This window comes from Sminthopsis crassicaudata, chromosome 4 (assembly GCF_048593235.1).
Source record: "Sminthopsis crassicaudata isolate SCR6 chromosome 4, ASM4859323v1, whole genome shotgun sequence".
Lineage (NCBI taxonomy): Eukaryota > Metazoa > Chordata > Mammalia > Dasyuromorphia > Dasyuridae > Sminthopsis > Sminthopsis crassicaudata.
The window spans coordinates 200,628,225-200,649,819 of record NC_133620.1 but is presented as its reverse complement, the minus strand read 5'-3'; the positions used below and the strand labels follow the sequence as shown (position 1 = coordinate 200,649,819).

Sequence of the window (21,595 nt, the reverse complement as noted above, 5' to 3'; positions counted from 1 at the left end):
TATGCACACTAAGGAAAATGTAACTACACTTATAATTAAGTCTTCCACAACTATAATGTGGAAGTGACCAAGAATTCTTGAAGGCTGTGCTGGTGCAGTACACTCACTAGAAAGCTAAAGTCTGGTCCCAACAACCAAGTCATTACCTATTATCTAAGAAATATCCTAGTTAGTTTCAAAGATGCATCACCGGATTGGCCAAATTGAAGCATTTTTTTTTTTTATCACAGTAACCATAAAGTTCACCAAGGAAATTGTACAGAGATTGTGATGATCAGGGACGTTAGTAGCCAGACCAATAAAAAAGAAAAACACAGATTCTTAAAATATAAAAGTAGCTAAGTAACTTTTCAAACCTATATGCAAATTCTAGGCATAACACTACTAATGTTATTAATTTGGGATACAAAAACATCTGGGTAAAATGTTATTACAAGGAATAAACAGTTCCAAAAGAATAATGTTATAAACCAATGATTAGCTAAATGATGCTACCAGCAGTCTCACAACTTTAGTGTGGGAATTGCTTCTATCTAATACGTTAACAAGATTATTGCAAAGTACAACTGGATGATGCAAAGTGAAGGAAGACAGGCTTATAGCAAGCTTAAACTACAATTTTAAGATATAACCAAGTAGTGTATCAAGTGATCTGGCATGATTATAAAAGCTCTTAACCAGTATTATCAACATGATCTTAAGACCCTAAATATTCCTGGCCAAATATCACATACTTTAATTCTGTTGACAAACCCATGATGAGAAAAAATTTTTTAAAACATGCTCATAAATTTCTTTGTGTCTAAGTAACATTCCCATAAACAGGAAACAACCATATTTTTTAAATGTACAAAAAAGATAGAGCATTAACTGAAATGTCTAATTCTCAACTCTTTTTTATTATACCCTGCTAACACCTATCACTTATAATCATTCCAATGTATCCTAAGTCAATAGGCAAACAATGTTTTAACAACATGATATTTAACAGATTTTTTTTTTGAGTCATGGAAAACAAAAAAACACAACTAGAAATGTCTCCTAATAAAAAGATATGTTTTTTTTAATCCAATGTCAATGAGAAATCCACTTTACCTAACAACCACAATACTACAGTCTCTTAGATTCCTGTCATACATCTAATTCCAAATCACATAAAAAAAGGTCAAATTTGCTGCCCTTTGAAAATTTATTGAGAGACAAGATTAAAAGCATTGAAGGGCAATCAGCCTTATTTACCTTAACTGTTTATATTAAAAACAGATAGAAGTATGGCCTGAAAGGTGGCTTTTTCAACAGGGAGATCTAAAATTTAAGATAGAAAACATATTCAGAAGCAACTATAATTATGCATAGTGCAAAAAAAGATATATTAACAAAAGTATACACAGTACAAAAGTACCATATATTATGAATGGAATAGAACAAAAAACATAAGACAAATAAGATGTAAAAGATAATTTTAAAACTCCTGAAAAGGGAGGGTGAAGTTAAAGAGGGAAAAAAAGGCTGACTTACTTTCCTATCTTTATTGGTATCTTAAGGAGAAAAACTGAACCTAAAGAACAAATGCCAATATAAAGTCTGCTGAATAGTTATAAGATCTTCTAATAAAAGTATTAAGAATGTGATGGACCTAGATTTAATCAAATATTAAAAATACCTCATTACCAAGGCAAAACTGAAGAACATTAAAAACAGTAACTCAGTCCTTTTCCAAGGGAGCTAAGAAGCAATAAGCATTTATTAAATATTTAACTATGTGCCAGGCACTGTGTTTAAAACATAGATCTTAGGTAATCATGTGGGAAATCATGGAACAAAATGGAATCTTGCTATGTTATAGTGATTTAACAAATTTCAACAAAACTCTTGAATTGGAAATTTGGTTTTCCATGTGACAAGGAAATCAACTTATTACTACTAACAAAGCTATTTTCTTTATTTAAAAAAAAAAAAAAAAAAAATGTGATATGAAAAACCACTTTCTTCCAGGAGAGGGCACAGTAAAGCCACAATAAAATCAATCAAAAAAAGAGGCGAAAGGGGAAAGAAAAAAAAAAAAAAAAAAAAAACACCTCCTAAAAGCCAAAATATCCATCCAAAGTATGAAAGGACCTAATTTCTACTAAATATGTGATACCATTATACTAGAATATTTTTAATAAAGGTCTAAATTTTCCCAATAAAAGAAAAGAATCCTATGAACAATACAGCATGCTATTTTGTGAATAACAAAATTCTGTAAAATATAGCTTATTATTTTACTTGACATATTTTGAAAACTTAATATAAAATAAAGCGAAGTAACATTTTTGCTCCAAAATGATCTTTACACGAATTGCCTTAAAAAAAAAAAAAAAAAAAAAAAAAAAAAAAAAAAAAAACACGTATGTGTACAACTTATAGAGAGGTAGATAGACCGATAAGAGAGAGATGGGTAGATGTTACTAGTCATTTGAAACAAATTTTTTCCTTCATTCTTGTATACTTATATACAAAAATAGGCAAAAATAGAAAGTCAAAAAAGAGGCATTAACAACATTGTTCTGTAAACTTCTTAAATTACAATTTAAGGTTACCACCGAAGGGGTAATACTACCTTGGATTTTTACATAGAATCTTTCTGCCAAGGATTCCACCCATGTAAGCCAGTATATGAAGAGCAGCTGAAGTTATACAAAATTTTTTAGGAAAATAGCTCCAATAGTTTTCACTGAAGTCATTCAGCAGGTAATACTAAATCAAAACCAAACTGGAGAGACAAAAATCTTGCTGGTTTTTTAATATGTACTAAAAAGTGGATTATAGGAAATACACTTTAATATAGAAATATCAAGTGGAAAAGAATATATTCTCCTTCCTCTCCCTACTAAAAAATGTAAAACACAAAAGCAGACAAAAAAAAAAATCCACAATTCATTTTCACTTTAACAATCAAAATTTCAGAAAAAACAGGTTTTTAAATCTGACGTATTTCTAACCTGACAGTAAAACATTAACTGAAACAATTATACTATATATATTAAAAGATATTTTTAAAATTTATTCTTAAGAAAGAAGAAAAAGAAAGCTCACCAATTAAAAGTCTGAGTGACGAATAGTTAAAGATGAAAAGGAAAAGACATACCTAACTTAAAAACAGATATGGGTATGAACCAAACTTACGTCCTGTTCATGAGGGTTCTGATTAAAGAATGCATGCTTTGTGAAATTCATCTCTTTAACGTCTATCTTCCTAACAACGTCATATACTTTTCTGACCTTGAACACCTGACTTCTTGGAGTTTTATTCCCATTGTAGCCCATATCAATTCCATTATTGGGAGAGGATGGGCCAATTCGAAAGACATGACAAAACATCCTCACAATCCTTAAGAGACTCTTCATTTGTGCTTCATAATTGCTAGACAGGCTGAAAGGAAAAGTAATATAAAACACATTAGATGCATTAAAATAAATCTGTAGCTCCAGATTTATTTTTAAAGATTTTAATTTATCCTATGGCCTGACTACCCATTTCATCAAATTTAAATAGAATAAAATTTTCCTTACCTCTCAACATAATGAAGAAACTGAGTATTCTAGTTGATACAATTATTTAACACAAATTATTGATGTTCAAAAAAAGTTTTTGAAAACAACAAATAATATAAAGGATGAAATATATAAACACTTGCCCTTACAGAATAGTTTAAGTATATTTTTGCAATCTAAAAGTCTGTTTTTTCTGTGAGTTATTTGCAAAGAAATACATGGAAATTAGGTTCTTAGTTCAACCTACAAGATCTTATTAGATCTGCAACAAACTTTTGACAGATAGCACTGTAGGATTTTCAGTGCCCTCATAATGGTCACTGTGCATATGAATTATAATTGTATTAATCATTATAAGGTCCTTCTCCAACATTGTCATAACAGAGAGATCTCAATTTTTTAAAGCTATACCAGTGACAAACAACCTCTGATAGGCCATCCCAAAATAGAAAGGCTTCAAGTAAGGTCCCAGTCACAGAAATCATAACACTTATCTAAGAATCAGCCTAGCTAAGTTCAAAAAAGCTCATTACCAGGTTAGCCAAAAGGTGACTCAACTTAGAGGACCAAGGAATTCATGAACACTATATGCTAAGCAGTAAAAAATGATATGTATGAATGAAGGGAACAAATCAAGGATCACTAAAGTTCTATATATAGCTGTAAAAGGTACAGGAAATGGACTCAATCCAAATCATTCCTGATGATGCACCCTAAAAGCAATGCCATTGACATATAAATCACTAATAGCAATCATCTTATCTTGGCTCTTTGCCTAAAGGCAGAACACAAAATTGTGCCATCTCCAAGGAAGCATAAGTACTTTTCTCAAAATGTAATTATATTAGAAGCTGAATCAGCCTATTCCCAAGTTACTTTAGCCTCATTAGTAAAAATATTTTTTTGTTATATCTCAATGTCTTCTGATACTGTAGTATAAGATTCCCACTAAGTTGGTATGTCTCTGGTTTTCTGGGTGCCACGTAGTAAAGCACCTGCTTTCCTAGGGATATACTAGTTCTTTTTCAAAACACATTTCAATACATCAGGGATCTGATTTCAATGGTATGTGTAATTCTTCCAACAGAAAATCGCTCTAAATTTTGAATAGATGGATTCAATAACTGGCCCTTAAGGGGTTTTTGATTTAGTTGAGAGAAAAATACATAAGCATGCAGAAAGTTAAAATATCTTAAATAATATGTTAAGCCACAGAAAAAGATATCAAATTGAGTATATGATTAATTATCAATTGATCATACAGACAATGATTACAGATTTTCAGAGAAGAATACTTCAGGGTAGGAACCATTCTTAACTCAATCTCTTTATGTCTTTTCTCATCTTCCTAAAGAAATTTACAAGCAAAAATGGACAAAAGTAAAAAGGAAAGATGGACAAAAGGACAAAGAGAGACCAAGAATAAAATGCATAGATGTATGTTTTGTTATTTAAAAAAAAAGCTTGTTGTGGAGAATCAAATAAGTTACAGAAAATGAGAGTGTGTGTGTGTGTGTGTGTGAGAGAGAGAGAGAGAGAGAGAGAGAGAGAGAGAGAGAGAGAGAGAGAGAGAGAGAGAGAGAGAGAAGCAAAATAGAATGCTTATTTCATTATCTGCACAGATAAGAAATTTCTGGAGCTGTTTGGGAGGATTGGCAGTCTAGGATTCAAATGCTCTTTCAGGTAAAGCATATTGCCTAAAAGGAAGGAAATTATTTAGTACATAGTAAATCAGATATCTCATACCATTCAAAATGCCTTCTGCCACTATCTGTATTTTCATCCCTATTTTACAAAAGGGAGTGGCCTTTTTCCAAGCCAACACAAAATCTTCTACACACACAAGTGATCCCATTCCATCCTAATGTCTCTAACAGATTGACCTCCTCCATCATTCTCAGCTCTCTGTTACCTCTAATTCCTTACATCCTCAAAAAACCTAGCCATTCCCACTAGGCACTGTGTGATATCTCTCCACCCTTTTCTGGTTAAAATTCTTTTTTTTTTTTTTCTTTCCTAATCATTTATTTGTTGTCCTTGTTATTTTCTTGGGTCATTTCTGAGCTACTTGTCTCTCAGAATTTATAAGAGTAGAGTTTATGTCTCTTTTCTTGAAATTGAGAAGTCCCATTTATCAAACTCATTCACATTGAATCATCTTGCCTTCTCAAACACTCAATGTGTCAGTTGTACTCTGTCACCTATCAGTCTGGTTAAAATTCTTGATGAGATTATCTATACTAAGTGCCTTCACTTCATTTCTTCATATTTCTTAACTCTATACTGTTTGGCTTCTCATCTCGTCATTCAATTTCCAATATTATTCTTTTCAAGATTACTAAAAATCTTTTTAATTTCAAGTCTAATGGCCTTTTATCAATTCTCATCCATCTTGATCCCTGTAGCCTGACACATTGATCATTCTCCTCCCCTCCTAGATACCCTCTTCTCTCTAATCTATGTTTTCACAACACTGTTCTATCATAGTTCTATCTACTTCAACCAAATTTGACCATTCTTTTTCATTTTACTTTGATACAACTTCATCCAGGTCACACTTACTATATGTGTCCCCAAGAGCCCTGTCCAGGACCCTCTTACCATCTCCATCTCCATCTATTCTATTTCACTTGATAATTTCATCAGTTCCTTTAAATTTAATTATCACTTCTATGCTAATGATTCTCAAATATACTTACTTTGCCCTGACCTCTTTAATCTGTAGTCTAGGCTCCAGCTGCCAAATGCACATGTCAAGCTCAATGTGCTGTAGACATTTTAAACTAAGCATGTTAAAACTGAGCTCATTTTCTTTCCACTTAAACCTTCCTATTTTTTAAACATTCCTGTTGTTTTTTAGGGTACAACCAGGCAACTAAAAGCAGTGAGTAAAGCACCAGGCCTAGAATCAGGAAGACCTGAATTCTGCATAACTGTAGGCTAGTCACTCAACTCTCTCAACTTCAGTCCCTTCAACTGTAAAAAGGAGACGAAAAAAACAACTACTTCACATTGTTATTATAAGAACTAAATGAGTGATATCGGAAGAGGTTACTACAGTGCCTGATCCTCGGTTGGCAACACATAAATCCTTATAGCCTTCTCACCCTACGTTCATATCCCAGCATCGCCCTCACTCCCCACACCCAATCGGTCCACAAGTCCTGTCATTTCTACATTTCAGTACCTCTCCTATATGTCCCTTTGTCTACTCTGACCTACAGATCACTAAAGGTGTTGGTCCTTATCTCAAACCTCTACCCACTCCAATCCATCCGTTACTCAGCTGTCAAAATGATCTTCCTAAAGTCCAGGTTTGATTATGTAAGTCCCAACCCCAACTCCTCCATTGAATAAAACTCCAATGGCTCCCTAGCACATCCAAGACTAAATATAAAACTTTATATGACCCTTAAAGCCCTTCAAACATGGATCCTCCTACCTTTCAGGATTCTTATACCTTACTTAGCCCTACATACCTCATTGCTGGTCCTTATAGACAGACACTCCACACTCATGGACTCCAGGGATTTTCAGTGGCTGTACCTCATTAAGGAGGATTAGGAAAGGCTTATTGTAGAAGATAAAATTTTAAATGGGTCTCTTTTCTACCTTTTCCTTCAAGTCTTATTTGTCCTGAATATATCCTGTTTATATATGGATGTTTGCATGCTGATATCCCACTCCCCCATTAAATTGTGATCTTGAAAGCAGGAACTCTTTGAAATTTCTTTGTATACCTAGAGCTTAGCACAGTTCCTGGTACATAATAGGTACTTGATAAATGCTTACTTATACTGACAAAGAAGAGACAATATGAGGAAATTAAGAAAAGAAGAAAGAGATCTAGGATTACCTAATAAAAGACATGGAATCAAATGAAGACTGTAGTTCGGTCTAAAATTATAATTAAAAGTCCTGGGAACAGGACTTTAAATTTCAATAAAAGGAAAAAGTGATAGAGTTGACAATGAAGGGGGAAAAAAAATTGAGAGGTAGAGAATTCAATAAGATAGTCATATAGGTAAGTATCAACTTACTCAAGTCTGAGGTTATAGGAAGAGAAGAGATGGTAGATCTAAGGAGCCACCTTGAGGCTTTCATCTTTTCTCATTTAGTCTATAATGGCCTCGTAAGTGGTCTTTCTACTTCCAGTCCTACCCCTTTTCAATTCATCCTTCATACGGCTCCCAAACTAATCTAAGAGATAGTTCTTATTCCTCTACTCAAAAACCTTAAATAAGATTTTTAGTCTATAACATAAAATAAAAATTACTAATTTTGGACCTGTTAGGCCTAATATAATCTGGTTTTCACCTACCTTTCTAGGACTATTTTACAGTTTTTAATTCAGGGATAGGGTGGGTTGGGGTTGGGGGGAAAAATCATATCAGAATGACAGAATTCAAAACCATGCCAAATTTGAATTACATAACCAGGAACATTTAACCTGAATAAATTTCAGGAAAACCATAAGCATCTTTCAAGTTTCTGAAGGGCTGGCTTGAAAATTTTTTTCATTTGGTTCTGAAAGGCAAAACTAGAAATAATGGTTCAAAGTGACAGAAGGGCAGATTTCAGGTCAATATAAGTCAAAGCTTACTAATAATTATGAATTTCCAAAGGTGATAAGGATTGTGTCTGAATTACTATACCAGGGAACATTCAAGTGGAAAGCAGATAACCATTTGTCAAAGATGTCTCAGGGCATCAAATATCCAACTATTCTTTTAAACAAAATGAAGTCAGTTTCAGTAATAGTGTGCTCTTACTTCTGACTTTACTAAACACTAATATTTGGTCAATATATTATATTAACATCTCATTGTTAAGAGATAGTATCCAAGAAAGTTAAATATTCCTTAAGAGAAAAAGACTAAAACAGATTACTCCAAAAAGTAGTTTCCTGTTGACTTGTTTGCATTTTTTAATTCTTACCTAAGCAGTTTATGACCATTTGTTGTAGCAACTTCAGCAAGACTTGTCAGAATCTTTAAGTATTGGCTTTCACTCTGCTGAGACAAATGCTCCAGAACTTGTCGCAACTGAATGTTTTAAAAATTTCAAAAATCTAATTAGCATTACAGCAATACATATAATTTCTCTGGTAATCAATTACCTACTCTTTTAAAAGATATGCATACCAAGTCTAGAAGACAGTTTTCTCAAATTAAATTTTCCACAGATAATTTCCCTTTCTTGGTTTCAGAAGTTCAAGAAATAAGTTAGTTATACTTTGATAATTCTTCTGCCAAGAGTAACATAGTAAAGTTATGTATGTTTGTTATGTATGCTAAACTCTATGCCTAACTGCCTTAACCATTCAGAACAGGAAGCTGGCAATGCCACAGTCAGAGGTCACCGTGGAAAAATGCAACAATTTTATTAAATTATCTGAATTTAAAATTTTACTGTTTGCCAAAGAATATAGTTAAAATAAAGGTAGAAATTACAAAGCCAGTGCACATCAAGCCTGACAGCAGAAACAAACTTGAATAGAAAACTTGTATCAACTGTGCAAAATTAGAGAGCACAGATTTAAAACATTTTGAATTCATAAAGTTAAAATCTAATTCTGGTAGTACAGCATAAGTTATTTGATACTTGAACTTCACAGATATTAGGCCATGAAAGATATTTTAAAATCTAAAATGTACATTTAACAAAGTATCTGCATATACACTTTTTACAAAATTTGTTGTTACCATATTTTCTCGAAGGTCTTCATTCTGTGTCATTTGAATAATTGTCTGGAAAAGCCTAGGGTGATACTGAATTAATACTTCACAAGTCTCTCCATAGCCACCCTATAAAAACAATATTTAAAAATAAACTTTAAATATTATAATCTTTTTAAAACATATATGCTCTGCATAATGAAATTATTTTAGACAGATCTCCCCTGTAAAGGAAAAATGTGAAGAGTAGTTAGTTATATGACATCTTATTTTGAAGTGTAAGGGCAATTTAAAAAAAAATCATACCTGTACACACAAATCCAGAGGAGTAACTCCATTTTTATCTGGCAGATATTTTGCTCCTCGTAAAAGAAGAATCTGTGCTGTGTCTCTCTGGCCATGACTGTGAAAACATTAAAACAAATACTAAAATTTGTTCTTTTGGACTTAAAAGTCTTTATTTATTATGAATTATTAATGTCTGATAGTCCTTCCCTCCAAAAGCTCAGTTTTATCTTTATTTCTTGCAAAAAAAAGCTGCCAGATTTTCCAAACCTAGGCCATGCCATCACTAAGACATGGAAATAAACCATTTAGCATGGAAATTTTAATTTATACAGTTTTCACTATAGATCACTCTCATCCTTTATACTTTCTTCTCTCTAGGTTTTTGGAAAACCATTTTCTACTTATTTTCCTTCTATCTATTTGACTAATCCCTCTCGTTTCTAGTGCCTTGTCTCTGCCAATGTCTTATTCATTCTGTAAGTAGCTTGTTTATACATATTTGTTTACTTGTTTTCTTTCTCAGTAGACTGGGAGCTCTGTGAGGGCAAGAACTGCCTGGCACACAGTAGTCAATTAATAAATGTTTACTGAGTCGCCAAGACAACTAAAAATGTCTCTTGACTATGGGTTTGTAGAGTCTTCCTACTATTCCTTTGACAATTTCCTCCTTTCTTGCCAGGCCTCATCTTGATCCTCTTTCCCAAACCAGTAGTTTTCAAATAAAGGTTATACAATCATTTCTTAAATATGATATAGAAGAAATTACTGTTCAGGGATAAGTTGGTCTCAGGTACAAATAGCCTGTGCAGAAGTCTATCCCAACTCTTGAGATTCTTTGCTTTTCCCTTCCCATTTCTCATTTTTTCTTTCCCAGGTATCACACACTTCTTTTACTGCTTTTCCCTTGGGCCTCAGTCTCCCTCTCAATTGTACTCAATGTACTTAATCTGTATTATTATTTATATACTTGCGTTGTCTCTGTTTTATTCTACAAAAGAGACTTTTTATTATCTAAGCTTCATAGCTTCCCAATATAGTGCTAAGTGCTTTAAAAAATATCTGTTGAAATGGATTTTGTTCTACTCTAAATAAGCTTTATCTCCAAGCCCCCCCAAAAAAAATTAAAGAATTTTCTATTTTTCCTCCATGACTCCTAAAGAAAAATTCTTAAATAGTACAGTTAGATTTTAATAATTTCTAAAATAAGCACTTAAAAGGGATGCTGCTTCTACTTGTTGGAAGTACATATTCTGGGTTTGGTTGGTTTGTTTTGTTGGAGTTTTGGGAGGTTTTATTTGGGGAGAGGGGGTTGTTTTTGATAATATGCCCCATGTTTAAATTTGCAAACCTGTTCCTCCCTACTCCCAGTGTTCTTGAGAAACTTTGCTGCCTCTGTCAGGACCACCATTTAATTTTTAGCTTTCCACTACACCCAACATACTCAGCTGATAATCTACGTATTCCTTTAGCTTCTCTGTTGGACATTCTACCTGTCTCAGTATAAGGAACCAAATCCCTAAACTGCTTCATTTTTTTCCCTCACCACTTTTATGTAAGGTTTAGAAGAAAATGGAAAAAGGAACTGAGTTCCAGTCTCTTTTTTTTTTTTTCAATTAGAACTGGAACCTGATGATATCTGCTGTACCCTCTATTGACAGTGCTAGCTTGGGAGTAGCTACCACCACCTTCCTCTGCTTTTGGGTAAGCAGTTATTCCTATATGCAGACTATAAAAAATCTAAAAGTGACATATCATATAGCCTCCATTTTCTCACTGAAGTAGGCTATCATAGATATTAGGAAAATCAAGAAAGAGAAACAATAAGGAGGAAATAGAAATGTTTTTTAGAAGCAAGTCAGTTATGGTTTTGTAACAAATTTGTTATAGGTGGAATTAGTTCAATTTAATGATTTTTCTTCAGGAATACCCAATTTAAAGCAGGAGGAAGAAAACAGATGGCAAATATTTGCCAAGGATGATGAATTATAGGGTAGAAACAATACAAAGTCAAAAAGGCAAGTCATCTAAAGACATAAACTAGTATAATAGTCAAGTGGTTAATCAAGGAGTTGAAGTTAACTTGGAAATGAGTGGAAGCTACAGTGAGGAAGATAAACTGACAGAATTAATTAATGGACCAAAAGTCACAATAAAAAGCAAAGGGTATGTTTGAGATAAAAGAGTAAAATTTCAAAGTTCCAGATCTTAGATGAATGTTATTTTGAGAAATGATAAATTCTACTGTGTCACTGTGGCTAAAGTAAAATTAAAAATTAGAGTATTTTAGTTAAGAAACCTGAAGGAAAAAAAAAAACAAACAAACCCCAGATCATGTGTTTTGGCAGAGGTTGGGATAATATTTGTTTGTTTCCTTTTGTTTTGTTGATGAAAAGTATAGGGCATTAATGTAAATAAAGTCTATGAAGATAATTACAAAAGATGGGAGTAGAGAAAATGACCATAAGTCAAATATGAATTTGGAGTAAAATATGACTTGTAGGTAGGTACACAAAAACAAAGACGGTGATTAGGGTTAGAATAATTTGGAAGTGGGGGCAGCTAGATGGCACAGTGTATAGAGCACCAGCCTTGAATTCAGGAGGACCCGAGTTCAAATCTATCTCAGACACTTAACACTTCTTAGCTGTGTGACCCTGGGCAAGTCACTTAACTCCAGCCTCAGGAAAAAAAAAAAAAAAAAGAATAGTTTGGAAGTAATAGAAAGCAGGAACTACATAGAAAGGATTAATAGTTTTCTAATTATGATTATCAGAATGCATGAATGAAATAATTCTAATATTCATTCTATGTATATCCTTTCCAAGTCAAATTTCATTTAATATAAATGCCATGTTTTTTTTAAGTTACCTTAGATTTCTCTGGTAATTTTTTCCAACTATCATTTGTTCAATTAGTTGTTGCTGTTTGTCCTTCATTTTCCAAGACTATGACATTAGGGAGGTGATACCATGACACACAAGTGAACTGGATTTAAGTGACAGAGGGCCATGCAAAATCACCAGCCTCACACTTTTTCCTCCAGTGTCATCTGAGTCTACTGGCAAGACATAAAACAGGATGACTAGCGATGGCGCTGGATGCAGTGGTAGACCTTGGTCTTTTTAAATTAAGATCTTTAACAGGTTTCAGTTTGACTGAAGCAATACCCATTAAATGACCCAGTCTTCCTTTTCAATTAATAAAACAAAAAACTAGCTAAAGCATCTAACATTTCAGGTTGATCTTTAAGGCCCTATAGTCTTACATGGACTGCTTAACTAAGTAGATTAGATGTCGTTTTGGAGAGTTATAGTTAATGTTTGTCTAAAAATGGAATGGCTCCAACTTCAGAGAATAGAATCTAACAGTCAGCTAATCAATGAATATAATGTTAGAGTGGAAAACTTAAGAGAGGATTCTGGGAAGATGATAGAGATCAGGTATTCCAAGGTTTCTGGATTTTCTTCATAAACAAAGACAAAATAATGCCTCAGACTGAGCAACAAAAACAAGAGTTGGGGCAGGACAGAACTCCTGAGACAACCAGAAAAAATCTGAAGATAAATCCCAGGATGGAAGTTTGGCTCCCGAGTGAAGTATAAATAGTTTCAAGCTAGCTCCACTGAAACAGCTAGCTCAAGTCTTGAGGTAGTTGGGTTGGGAGCTAGCCTCAGCCTCAACCACAGGAATTTTCACCTCCCAGACAATATGAGGAAGAGGGAATCTAAGAGGGGGAAGATTGAAAGAATCTCTGCTGACAAGGGATGTTAGATTATGCTGGTCAGACATGGACCTGATTTAAGAAGGAAACAGTACACACCATGGTGAAGAGAAGCAATGGAGCCACAATATTGCTAGGTATAGGCCTTTAGAAGAAACCTGAGTTGTTGGCTTTGGAACAAAGCAGAGGGAAAAACTGAAGGTTACATCAACTAGAGGACTCTCAAACAGCAAGAATATTTCCAGCATAGGGTGTGAGGGAGGGAGAAGGGGTTACTTGTGGCTTAAGAGGGAGAACTAGTACAGAGGATAAGTCCAGGAAAAAGTTCAAAAAATAACAATAAGGAGGACCTGATGCCAGAAGCCCCATCCCTCACACTCCAGGACAAGTTGATTTTAATAACAAGGTGCTCTTAAAAAATTTTTGTTTTTAAGAGTAGGCAAAGGTAGAACCTAAACATAGACAGTTTCTATGAGAATAGAGGAGACTGGGGATTGTCTTCAGAGAAGAATACTAAAGCAAAACAAAACAAACAAACAAACAAACCAAAAAAAAAAAAAAAAAAAAAAAGAAAAAAGGCTCTTCTATCCCAAAGAGTAATGTCAAATGTTTACCTGCCCAAAATGAATCCATAGAAGAACTCAAAAAAAGACTGAGAATTTTTTTTAATCAAGAACAATACAAAAAAGACAAGATTATGAAAAAGAAGGTTAAAACAATCAGAAAAGGAGATCCAGAATCTTAAGAAAGAAAATGACTCCTTAAAAATTAGAACTGGGTAAGGGGAAGTCAGTAACATTATGAGACTAAGAAATAATAAAACAAAATATAAGGAATGAAAAAAAGAAGAGAATACAAAACATCTCATAAGAAAAAACAACACTCCTAGAGAACAAATCAAGAAGAGACAAGAATAAATAAATTATCTTGACACAATAATACAAGAAATAATTAAATAAATTTGTCCTGAAATGTTAGAATAAGAAGGAAAACAGAGAAAAAAATCTATACCTGAAAGATCCTAGGAGGAAAATCCACAGGACTAGCAAAGTCAAATCCCAAAACTTCCAACACAAGAAGAAAATAGTATGAGAAACAAGGGGAAAAATAAGTCAAATAGTATGGAGACAGAATTAGAACTAAACAAGATCTAGTAGCACATGCAATTTAAAAAAAAAAAAAAAATCAAAGGTCTTGGAACACCATATATTGAAGAGCAAAATAACTGAGATTGCAGCTTAAAATATCATGCCCTGTAAAGCTAAGCATATTCTTGAATTTAAAAAAACAAAAAACAAAGCTGACATTTAACGAATTGCTAGACTTTCAAGATATTGTTGCAAAAAGACAATCTTGAGGCAGCTAGATTGTATTGTGGACACAGCCATCACCCTGGAGTCAGGAGAACCTGAGCTCAAATCCAGCCTCAGTCACTTACTACATCCTGGCTGTGTGATCCTGGGCAAGTCTTAACCCCAATTGCCTCACCAAAAAAAGAGAGAGAAAAGACCCGGCCTTAATAGAAACTCTGACATATAAAATCCATGAGAAATAAAAGGTAAACGTCAACAACTAATTACAAGTGACTCAATAAGGACAAATTGTTTACTTGTTACACATAGAGACATAAACCATTATGTCTAAGATTATCATTAGTAATTGGGTAATTCAAAAGAAAGACTGGAGGTAGAGCTCAGTATGATGTGATTTTAAAAAACAAAACCATGTAGGAAAAGGTAAAAAGTAATTATCTTATACAAATGATGTGGAAGAGGAAAAACTGATACAGAGCTATAGGAGAGGAAGGCTGGTAGTTCTAGAATCCTACTCTCTTTGGTTAAAGAAGAAACAACACATACACACACACACACACACACTTCTCAAAATTTATAAAAGTCTTCTAAATTCAGAAAGAAATAAGAGGGTAAGGGGATCAGGAAGATAAGGAAGGGATTCTTGGAAGGGAGATAGATTAAGTAATAGGTCAAGATAACAGGTAGAAGCAAAGCAAAGGAGTGAGGAAGGATAGGAATAGGGTGAGAAGTATGGTGATGAAAATAGGAAGGCAGAAAATAAACAAGTTCTTTAGCTTAAAATGTGAATTGGATTAATTCATCCATAAAATGGAATCAGATAGTATATTAAAAATATAACCTCAACAATATGTTGCTTTCAGGAAATGTTTTAAAAATGAAAGATACACACAAACAAAGATCAGGAGTAGAATATATTATGCTTAAAAAAAAAACAAAAAACAGTAATAGTAATCTTGATCTCAGAGAAAGCTGAAACCAAAACAGATTTAGTCAAAAATAAAGAGAAAAAACTCCACTGCATCAGCCATATTAGTATTATTTTATACCATTTTAAATAAGTAGACAATACAAGGTAGGAATACCATTATAGTGTAAGAAATGATGAGCTGGTAGATTTAGAAAAATATGGAAAGACTTGGATTTATGAAGAACGACACTATCTAACTTCAGAGATACAGAGGACAAGTGGAAACAAATATAACATGTTAAAAAAAAACATGATTACACAAATGTGTGAGTGTGTGCGTATGTCTGTACTTAATTGTAGCCTTCTTGGGAAAGGGGGGGAAGAAAAAGGAAAAAAAATAAAGTTTAAAGTACACAGCAGAGAATAAAAGAAAACCAAGGAACAAAAGAAAAGTTGGGCAGTTCTGAACACAATGTGTAGTACTTATTACATAGGCTGTCTTGAAATGAAAATTTTTTGCTTTGTATTCTGAATCCTCTCTTGTCCCGCTGTACACATGGCAATTTTTTCTTTTCTTATTTTACATGTAAGCTAATATTAAGATAAAAAAAGAACAGAAAGCATGCCAACTTCATAAAGAATACAAAGTGTTATGAGATGAAAGGTCACTAGAAAACAAATTGAAATAGAAACAAAATATTAATTCTGCCATCACACTTAATAGTAGCACCGATTACAGAATTCAGCAACAAACAAGCAGAATGATAAAAAAGAAACAACAAAGCACTCCTGAGTCTTTGCTAACAAAATCTCACGGACAGTTGGTCCACAGTATCATAGTCAGAAATGACTGAATGAACAATGATCAGAGAAAAAAATCAGAATCTACAAGACAGCAATCAATTCTAAAAAGAATAATTTCTAATAGGATAATTCCAAATGGGATCTAAGATTCTGAGATGAAGACAAAAGAGCAAGCATGATGAAGCAACCTTGTAATTGTATTTGGATTTAGACTCAAGAAACTTAGATGGGAATTATACCTCTGCTACTCTAAGCTCAAATATCTGGGCCTCAAGAATCCTCAACTCATAAAGGAAAAGATGATGATCCATAGACCTATTAGCAACATTACATCTGTAGATATATAAAAGTACCATTAATAAGATTATTATGCAAGTATTCCTTATTATAGCAAATAAGCATTAATCTAAAGATTAAAAATGGAGAAAACATACAAAGTATTGCATACTTCAAGAAACTAACTTAGATAACCACTATTGAGACTCTTGAAAAAAGCCAATAATAATGTATCCAGTAAAATAGTCTTGAGGTACCTCTTAATTTCAACTTATTTTCAGTCCCGTTCTATCATTTTACAACTCTTATAATTTATCTGCACATTTAACTTACTCTATTTTCCATACACTGCCCTTTCTCTCATCGAATAAAATATGAGGGTTGTTGAGAATTCCAGCACCTTATACACAGTTAAAAGGATTGACAACAAATGAAATTGTTGTTCCCTTTCTATATCCTTTCCATAATGATGAACTTATTCTTTATGAATAATTCTAACCAGATTTATTTCACAATCATTTCCCCAAAGATCTAAAGTTTATTTGTGCTTAACTTAAAGGCAAGAATAAGAGCATAATAGGACAGCTAGATGGTACAATGGATAGAGTCTTGGCCATGAAGTCAGGAGGACCTGAGTTCAAATCCAACCTCAGACATTTAATACTTCCTAGCTGTGTAACCGTGGGCAAGTCACTTAACCCCAATTGCCTCAGAAAAAAAAAAAAAAAAAGAATAAGAACATAAGAGAGCAGTGAAAGATTTGATCATAACAACACTGAAGTCAAAACAGTTCTTGGGAATATTGTCCAATGCCTGATATTACAGTATTTTATTTTTCAAGGGCAATAAAAATACCACATATTTCCAAAAATCCAGTCCTCTTATAATTAGATCTCAAAGAAACAAAGAACAAAATGATTTGTGACTGTGGGCCAAGAATCAGAAATAAAATTCTTAAGTATATTAATTTCTAGAAAAGGAGATGCCATTTGGGGTTCTGACAAGACTGAGGTCAAGAAGATATATACAATAAAGCTCTTAACTTTATCCCACTAGAAATTGATCCAATCTAATATTAGAATTAGATCACTACAAATTCTATGAAAAGAAAAGTGGCTCTCTTTTTGCAGACAGAAAAGAAAAAAATTAATAACATGAACAAAATCCTTCTAGAACTTGGGTATTCTGGTGTTCCTAATGATGATTAGTCTTTTTTTGGTAAAGACAATAAATAACTTCCCTGAGATAGCTGAATAAAAGTTAGACCACAGTTAGTCCAAGTTAGACAACAATGTTAAGCAAAAAAAAAAAAAAAAAAAAGAGAGATTGCCTATGATAGAAATGAAATGTGAGTGATAATATAAAAGACAATGGAAAGATAAACAGTGGGTATTAGCAAGCTATAGTATATCATCAAAAACTTGCCTGTGAAAAATGGCATAAAAGATATTACCAAGAAACATATACAGTCAAATATTCAAATAAAAGAGGTGTGGAGCTAGATAGTGAAAGTAAGGAATAACAGATGAAGCAGTAACCACAAAATACTTAAAAAGACTCAAGGCAGATCTCCAAGGCACCAGAGAACTTGAGAAAAAAACAGACAAGAATCAGAGAGGATAGATGAAAAGATGTTAAAAATTTTGTGCTACAATGGTACAAAAATACCCATGCCATGGGAAGAGAGCCATTTGAATATAAATGAACAAAACACAATGGCCAAAATAACTCTGTCCAAAGACGGGAAAAGTATTGGGCAAGTGACACTCAAGCATACAATTCCTTGAACAGAATTACTTGATTGGTGTCTAGAGAGATACTGTGTTGCTTTTTATCCATCACTTTTCATTATGATACTATGTTTCTAACTTATATAAAGAAAAAGATACTGAGATACAGATGTCTGGTCCATCTACTTTTCATTTTACAGAAATAATTGAGGAATGAAATTTAAAAAAAGAGAGCCAAATAACTTGTCCAAAGTCACATAAGCTAAATAAAAGCAAAGTCTGAACTACAACTCAAGTTCTGATTCCTAATTCACTGTTTTTATCACCACACCAACATTTTTCATGAGTATGTGCATGGAAAGAAGAAAATATTTTAAATTTCCAAAACGACATAAGAAAAACTGGATTATGACTGCAGAAATCATTAGTTAATTATAATAAAAATGTTGCCTATAGAAGCATCTTTTGAGAAAAATGTGTTTTCACATTATTACAAATAATTATTTCCTTTACCAAAGAATGCTAGGGGATAGAACAAAAAAAAAAATGTAAAAAAGAAAGCTGATTCCCAGAAAATACAGATGACTTAATTAAGGTATTTTGCAAAGATTTTTAAAAGGCAATGTAATATTCTTTCAGCCAAGCATGCTAATCACATGTAGCATCTGAAAAGATATAAATTGCACAGAAATTACGCAGCACTTAATATGAAACAAAAGTTATTTGATCTGAAATTTTAAATCCAATGTCTTTTCTTACTGCTATATACTATTCTTGAAAACTATTTTAAAAAATAAAACACCATACCTGCAAGCAAAATACAGTGGAGTAGCTCCAGACACATTTGGCCTATTAATATCAGCACCACTGTCTAGCAAGCACTGAACTGTCTGAAGAGAAAAAATAAAGAGATTCAAAATCATGTGAGAAAAGAGAAGAAATTATAATAGTTTCAACTTATAGAACCAACTGTAATATATATATAAGCAAGATCTCATTCATATTCAAAAATTTCTAAAATTTAAAGTTGTTTATTTACATGTTTTTTAAAAGCCATGTTTAAATTTTTTTCTATTCAACAGTAATCTTCCAAAGCCTCCCACTAACATAATTCACTCTAGTGAAGAATACTATATTAGTTAAATTGATACATGATGACATTTACTACAGGATGTATCAAAAGGAATATATATAACATGATCCCAAAAGCATGAATTCCTGTGAAATATAAGGATCACAGCATTAGAAGGGACCTCAGAAGCCATCTAGATCAACTCAGTTACACAAGAATCTTTACTATAGTATTCCCAACAAGAAATCATCCACTCTTTACTTGGAAGACTTCTAATGAGAGAGAATGCATGAGCTCAAAGTATTTATTAAGAACCTATTATAACCCAAACATTATTTTCGGAACTGAATGGGTAACCCATTTCATTTTTATACGGTTCTGATTATTAAGCAGCTTTTCCTTATATCAAGTTTCAGATTTCACTCATTTTCTTCAGAATGAATACTGCTCAATTGAGTTATCTTTAGTATAATCTTGAGACACTTCATTATCTTCCTCATTGTCTTCTGGATCCTCTCCAGTCTTATTAATGTACTTCCTAAATGTGGTAACCCAAAACTGAATACTCCTGATGTGGATCTGATCAGGGCACAGCAAAGTAGGACTCTCTTGGATTACATATGAGGTTTCTATAAAAGAAGCCTCATATTAGCTTTTCTAGTGGACATATTAGTATTGATCAAATTAAAGTTTGTAAAATCCACTGAAACCGTCAGAAATTCTCCACATAAATCACTATTTTTCTATATCTCATTAAAATATTGATTTACAGCTTATTACATACTTTAAAAACATAACTTTATACTTATCATCTTTGTATTTTATCTTCGAATTGGCACAACGTTCTAGCTTGTCAAAGTCTTTTTGGATCCTGTCATACAACACTTTAGCTATAACAACAATAATGATAACAACAAAAATAGCTTGCATTTATATACCACTTTAAAGTTTTCAAAACATTTTACATGTTAATATCGATTAGATTACTTTCTAATTTTCCCAGAAATTTTCATCAGATGGTGGGTTCTCAAAATGATGTTTTCCCATTTTTTCTCTCGTCACCTAAACAGATATGTAACCATATGAAAGAATTCTTCAAATCAAGTAGTAAGAAAAATGTAAATCAAAACTCTGAGGTACCACCTAACATCCAATAAATTGGCAAAAAAAAAAAAAAAAAAAAAAAGGTGGGAATAACTAATGATGTCAAGGTTGTAGGAAAATGGATACACTGATAGATTACTGGTATAGCTATAAATTAGCATCTACAAAATAATCTGAAGTTATGCTAAGTGAGTAAAACATACATACATTCCCATTAACCAAGAGATTCTACTTCCCATTAATCAAGAGATTCTCTACAACACCAAAGAAGGCCAATGACTCCCCCCCAAAAAAAGCCCCCAAAATATTTAGCAAACAACTAGAAATAAAGTAAATGTTCAATGACCAGGGGAACAGATAAACATATTATAATGAGTGAATATGAGAATATAAGAAATGATATTTTGTATGAACTATAAGGTGAAGTGAGCAAAAAACTCAGAAAAATAATAACTATTATAACTGTAACAATGTAAACAGAAAAAAATCAAAACTTAACAAATTATAAGTGGGGGTTTCTAAATGTAAAACAATAGTAACATCAGATTTTTTTTTTTAATGGTGATTAATTTTTTTTTCCTTTTTCACACTTCTAAAGTATGGCTTCAAGGAGATACAATGGAAAATCTGATTTTAAAAATGACATTTTTAAGAAAAAGGTTACAATAAGAGTAAACCAGCTCTGACATGTGCTTTCTGATGGAAATGTTCTGACTTCTGACCCAAGAAGGATCAATATATCCAAAGGACAATTTGGTTAAGTTTGCTGAACACATCATCACCAGAATACTGACCCCTTAAGGTACAAAGAGATATAGTTTGTATAATGGAAAGAATATCAACACCAATGAAATAATGGATTCCTATTAAAAACCATGTAAATTTTTTTTGATGACTTTCATCATGGGTAGAGAATAGCTAAACAAAGAGAATTTCTCTGGATTTAATGGACTGTTATTGTGCCATAAAAAAAACAACAAAATAATGCGAACTAATATGTCAAGATACATTAATTAACAAGGAAAATAATATACCAAAGTGGTGATGGTCTAAATATGCGCAAAAAGACATATTTTTGTACAATGCCAGTTTGTTTTGCTTGAAAATATTTTTTGCATATTTTGTTACATGTGTGCAACAAATTCTAGTTGATCTTTTTTCT

At 32.7% G+C, this 21,595-nt stretch overlaps 1 protein-coding gene across 4 annotated transcripts in view; it reads right to left on the bottom strand.

Annotated features, from left to right (window-relative positions):
• Nucleotides 1–21,595, bottom strand: part of HACE1 (HECT domain and ankyrin repeat containing E3 ubiquitin protein ligase 1) — a 91,978-nt gene that overhangs the window by 38,437 nt on the left and 31,946 nt on the right. For 2 of the 4 annotated variants that reach the window (XM_074310210.1, XM_074310213.1), the window contains 5 exons: nt 19,065–19,147; nt 9,522–9,618; nt 9,243–9,344; nt 8,476–8,582; nt 3,265–3,415 (listed from right to left, as the gene is read on the bottom strand). In XM_074310210.1, coding sequence (XP_074166311.1) covers nt 3,265–3,415; nt 8,476–8,582; nt 9,243–9,344; nt 9,522–9,618; nt 19,065–19,147 — 540 coding nt within the window. Of the gene's footprint in view, nt 1–3,168; nt 3,416–8,475; nt 8,583–9,242; nt 9,345–9,521; nt 9,619–19,064; nt 19,148–21,595 lie in introns of all 4 variants that reach the window. The other 2 variants (XM_074310209.1, XM_074310212.1) reach the window with 1 other exon arrangement.